Genomic DNA, 5,821 nt, shown 5'->3' on the forward strand with positions numbered 1-5,821 from the left:
TGTTTGTATGCAATCATAATGTCATATTAATAGTAAGAAAATATTTATCGTACTAACTTACTCCTGTTACCCCTCGTCGAGGAGCATAGGCCGACCATCAGCATTCTCCATTCAACCCTATCCTGGGCAAACCTTTCTCACTACTACTGAACCTTTTCATGTCTGCTTTCTTTTCACGACGCAGTGTTTTATTTGGCCTTCCTCTTTTCTGTTTCCCTTCTAGATTCCAAGTTAGGAACTGCCTCGTGATGCAGTTTGGTGAAATCCGAAATGTATGTTCTATCCACTTTCAACGTCTTTTTCTAATTTCCTCTTCATTTGGAATCTGGTTTGCTCTCTCTTATAGTAGATTGTTTTCGATGGTGTATCGACAACAGACTTTGAGTATTATGCTTAGACAATTGTTCACAAATACTTGTACGTTTTTGGTGTTGATTGCAGTAGTTCTCCAATTTTCAGCTCTGTACAGTAGGACTGTCTTGACGTTTGTTGTTGGTTGAGTTGTTTTGAGTTCTATAAGAATGTTGCCCTCACTTTATCAGCCTAACACGCACTACATTTTATTCTCAATTCTTTTGAATCGATAAAATGATTATTAAATTTCGATGCTGGGTAATAATTTTTCACTTTTTACCATAATCCGTCAATTTTCAAGTTAGACAGCCGGATATTCTACATTCGCATGTTTTTTAAAAAAAATAGAAGCAATGAAACTAACGGAAATTCACATTGCATTGTGAATGATCGAACGAAAAGGAGTATGATTTAGTTTTGTAAATTCTTATTGCATGACTTCTAAGTTACATCATTTATTAGGAAAACATATATCCATGGAGTATCTTTGTAACATTGTATTTCTCTGTTTTACTCAGACACTTTTCTTCTTTGAAAATTTCATATTAAGTAAAGGTAATGATACGAAACTCCATTCATTACTTGTTGCACGGTGTACATCAGAACTTCAACACTTTTAATTGTCTATTATTTTTACAAAAGCTTGGTCAAGCAGGTACATTCAGCTGACGAGTCCCAAATAAGAAGAAACGCGCGTCCTGGATTCCACTGCTAGCCACCATTCATCTCTGCTTACCATGCTTTTGAATTAAGGCTATATCGAGGCAATACGCACAGTATGCACATCTGCCAATTAGAGACTGACCAGTTGCAGTCCTAAACATCAATGGGAAGATTCAAACAAACAATACTAAATGAATTCAGTTTTCTAAATTGTTCAAGTACTTTAGATATATTTAGTGAAAAGCTGAAATGAAACGACTAATCAGTTGTAAACTCTTTGACAAGAAGTAATTAAGTTACAACTCGAGTTCTTAGGTCACACTAGAGCGGTTCTTTTTAACTATATATAACTATATAATCTAAATAATAAGTATGAATTAAATGAACCGATTTAGCCAGCTACTTTTTGGTTAGAAATTACGGTATTTTTTTGATAATAACTATGATAGTCACTTTATTTACTATTTCGTGATAAGTACAGTATAGAATTCTCGCCATGCAATATTTTACCAAGCTTCTCCCAAATAAAAAGTAAATGAATAAGGATATTCGATGAGAAACCTTGTACCTAGGTTAAGTGCTATTTGGCACTAGTCAGCAAGGTGCAGTTGTAAACTTGACTTTCGCTTACGGATACGATTCTGTGCCACTTAGTTTCATAATCAGAAACGTTACTACTGAACTATTCGAGCTGTAACTAACCTGTAGGACAGAGATGTATTTACAACCGATTAATTACTGAGTGATGACCAATGGTACATATGTCAGTCCACATAGACTAATATCCACATAATAACATGATCTATAGAATTCGATTAACACTAAGAAAACATATAGTTGATATTGACCATTATCCAGTGATCAATCAATTGTACATCAATGATAACGTCTCTAACTGTGAAGCCGGGCGACACAAGATAAAATCTTTCAGGGTGGACCAGTTCCATTGAGAGTGCATGTACACCTTGCTGACGAGCACTAAAAAGTATAAAACCTAGATCTAAATTTTCTTATTTATCAGCACCAACCGCCTAACATCACAAGGTAGTGTACGCAATGTTAAATCATTTGGATTGGTGACCTTAATTCGACAATCTAAAGAATTCGGTCAGCACTACACAAGATCAGAAAAACGTGACGTTGGTTACTACTCAGTGATCTATCACTTGTATACTTTTCTTCTTACGGACAAGTTCTAGTATACCTGCATCTCGTCCTATCAAAAATATACGAAGGAAAAGATATGAGTAGAATGTATGATTTATATCCAATAAGAATCATTTGTACTTTATTTCATGAGTTTATTCAAAAGCATATTCTTAATGACATCAAAATGTTGATCTTTTACCCCATTAATTTCCTTCAATACTCTATACAACATGGTGAATGCCTTCTTCAAAATACAAGGAAAAAGCAATAGGAATTACTATAGAATAATAGTATTAACAAAAATACAGAAGGATATAAAGAAATTATCAATCAAACTTACGTTGATATTAATGGTACTACAGAATTTCCAATAGAAAAGAATTCACGAGATTCCAACAAGGATATTTAGATACTTCTTATGTTATAGGCTAAAGTTGATAGTTGATTGCTTACAAGGTTCAAAATAGAACATTATTCATTGTATATTCTAAAAATTCATTCATTTTTAAGCAGTTTTTTTATTTATTTGAACACATATATATTGATCCAAGGAAGCACCAGATACATATGCGCCACACAAATCTCATTTGGTTTGTGTCAGGGCTTGGATACTGCCCAGGTGCCCACACCGAAGCAGGTGGTTTCCTTAGGGGACCACACCCAGAACCTTTGACCTAAAGATCTGATCCACAAGGCAGTGGAGCATCGTAGGGAGTTGCAGTCCCATGGTAGCCGGTGACCAACGATTGATTCGTACGCCATTTGTTACTTCAGGATACTGGAGCCTATGTGCACCATTGGTTTGGAATCAGGGTTTTCCAACTCCCCTATGTGGACTCATCGTGTCCACCAACCTGGTTAAAGCTTCGGACATTCGCTTTTCGTCCTCTCGATTTCGTAAACAACACCTCCGCCATGAGAAGGCAGTGAGTAGGACTACCCTGATAGAGGCTATATACATGTGGCCCTATGAGAGCATTTTTAGAGAGAGAGCGGCATCTCCCCACTCTCGGCCGTACCAGGGCATTTGGGGGCTTTAAGCAGTTAAGAGAATTTTATTGTCACTATACGGTAAACAGTCTCAGTATTTTAGAATACTTTTAAAATTATCAGTGATTGAAATAACCTCAAGCTTAAAGCTTCCATACATGATGTCACAATAGGTAACAAATAACTTAAATAACCTTATGAGCTATTTTTTAATTGGTTCCGAATTTCGTATCTCTTTTCTTTTATGCTCTGGAAGGATTATAGCAACTATCCTACAACTAATTTCGATTACGGTTAATTTTGGTTAAACCCTTTTATTAACTTACTTAATAGACATTGTCATTTGGATAGTAACAATTTGCATATATCTTTGTACAATTATGATCACTAGAGCACATGACAAACTCTAACCAAAACGTTGATTGTTTAAATATCATTCGAGGACTCATCCTCCTCCCCATATATGTATGCACTCAAGTCCTATTATTAGCTTTTGCTTTGTCTTGCAGCGCTATTATACAGTTTGACTATAAATTTGCCTATGTAATTTGCTCGCTGATACTTACTCTTGTGCTTGTAGCTTTGTGGACTGTGTTATTTGATAATAAACTGTAATTGCAGCTTCTCTTTGTCTTTTGATTCCATGCACCGTTGAGATTTGTGTTATAACGGTTATTGAGGTGAAAGATTAGCGAAGCGTTGCACTACAAGATAATGCATAATATAAAAATTTGTCAGTAAGTAGATGAATAAGTGAACTCCAGTTTTTTTTGGATGGATGTAAAATATTGCCAATTAAATTAATGTTTGGTAAGTTTAATTACTTACCAAATGGTTGACAATTATGTTGACAATTCCATAGTTAATAAATCACTTCAATACTCTCAGTAAACAATTTCTATTAAATCAGTTCAATGGAAGTAAACAGATTACTAACTATGATCATCATGATATACTCCATTCTATTGACATAGTGTTCATTGTCAATACACACAATAAACAAACTATCAAGTGAGTGTACTATTCATATTTAATAATGTCAAGTTACAATATGGTCATTAATTACACTTATCTGGTGATGAATAGTGGAATTCCGAATAAACGTTTCGGTTTTGTTTTCATACAGATAACAGTATTTGTTTTTTTTTACAAAACTTTGTGAATTGAATGTCTCCGATTTAGATCACACCCCACAGAAATTATCACATCTATCATCATCATGAATACTGTATCTCGATTTCGTTCATTCAGTACAAGGTTATCACTAATGTCAGGATCATGCACATGGAAACTCAAGTTGATTTCCAAATGAGTTCAATTGTGAAGACAAACTCTACAGGTATATTCAACATTTAATCAAACAAATGATAATCAGTCAAGTGTTTAAGTTAATCAGTAGTGTATCATTTACTCGGATCTCATCACAATCCACGTTAACATTAGTCTCGTCGACCAGTTGAATAAAATCTTTTCTTCGTATAAGCACACAAGCTGTCATCTTATTTCGTGACAGATGTATCATTTACTCAATTTGTGAAATGATATTTCAGTGGTTTTCATGTATTGACAAAACTATTCTGATCATATTTGATTTGATTTGAGTGTTTACATTGTACTGTGGTAGGTAAACAGAATGAACGCGATATATCTCACATAGATAGATCATTAAGTTAACATTGGAAGTTATTTAGCTATGAGGAACTAGTACAAATATTTACACAGCTAAGATTTACCATCTATAAAGCTTACATTAAAAGTTCTCTCACTTTATCTAGACTTCAATTGATTTAACATTCCCTACTATACAGCTACCAAGTAGTGTGTACTTGCTCCAGAAATTATTCCATAATGTGTGTAATAGCTTAAAGTGTAATTAAGAAATTAGGAATTCTCTAGTGATCTTGAAATTCAGGATACTACTAGATGATGTTGTCTGTATGTATTCAATAAAATGTAACTCTTCGGAAAGTTGAAGTTTTCATGTAGTGAGCTCAAAAGTTGAGAAATAGAAATTAAATGTTTCATTTATATATTGGGGGAGTTTTCCAAACAAATATGGACTTTTGATTCAGTTCAGACTTTCATATGCACTCTGACAACCTTATTGTAAGATCGCATATTGGCATAATTTGTATCGATTTTCTTTTAGTTAGATCATCAAGCCCTCATATTTTTAATATCTGAAGTAAAAAAGTGGACACAAGTAACTGAGAGAGTTTATCAGGCCTCGTTCGATGACCGAGCGATATTCTCAAATAGGGAAACGGCAATGGCGGACTCTTTCCAAATGTCTTATTACCAAAATCTAAAGGGGCAATTTAATGAAGTGCACATTACAAACCGACTTTAGTTGGCCTTTATTCTGATGCTTTGATTTCATTCACCTGCAGTATGAACGAGATTAGAAGAAATGACCGTTTCATTGAATTAAAACCATTTGGCATAATGAAAACTTCGATAAATTGGTTATACTTATCTGGATTCTAATGCGTTGAGAATGATATTCCTTATTAAGGATTGTTTGAAAACAAAAACTAATTTAAAAGTACCGACGATTTCCAACATAAAATTCAACCAAAATTTTAAATTAAAAATTCCAAAGATACCATAATAAGTTTAAAAAACGACCGTCCAGTGATTCCAGGTTTTCAATAGTGGTATAACT

At 34.0% G+C, this 5,821-nt stretch overlaps 1 protein-coding gene across 1 annotated transcript; it reads left to right on the plus strand.

The window, feature by feature from the left end:
* Window positions 1-3,552: 3,552 nt before the first annotated feature.
* Window positions 3,553-3,771, plus strand: Smp_200320 (uncharacterized protein; the record flags this gene model as incomplete). The annotated part of the gene is made up of 1 exon (XM_018793129.1): window positions 3,553-3,771. The coding sequence occupies one exon, from the start codon at window positions 3,553-3,555 to the stop codon at window positions 3,769-3,771; it is 219 nt and encodes a 72-aa protein (XP_018647673.1).
* Between the last annotated feature and the right edge of the window lie 2,050 nt (window positions 3,772-5,821).

Source organism: Schistosoma mansoni, chromosome 1 (assembly GCF_000237925.1).
Source record: "Schistosoma mansoni strain Puerto Rico chromosome 1, complete genome".
NCBI classification, from domain to species: domain Eukaryota; kingdom Metazoa; phylum Platyhelminthes; class Trematoda; order Strigeidida; family Schistosomatidae; genus Schistosoma; species Schistosoma mansoni.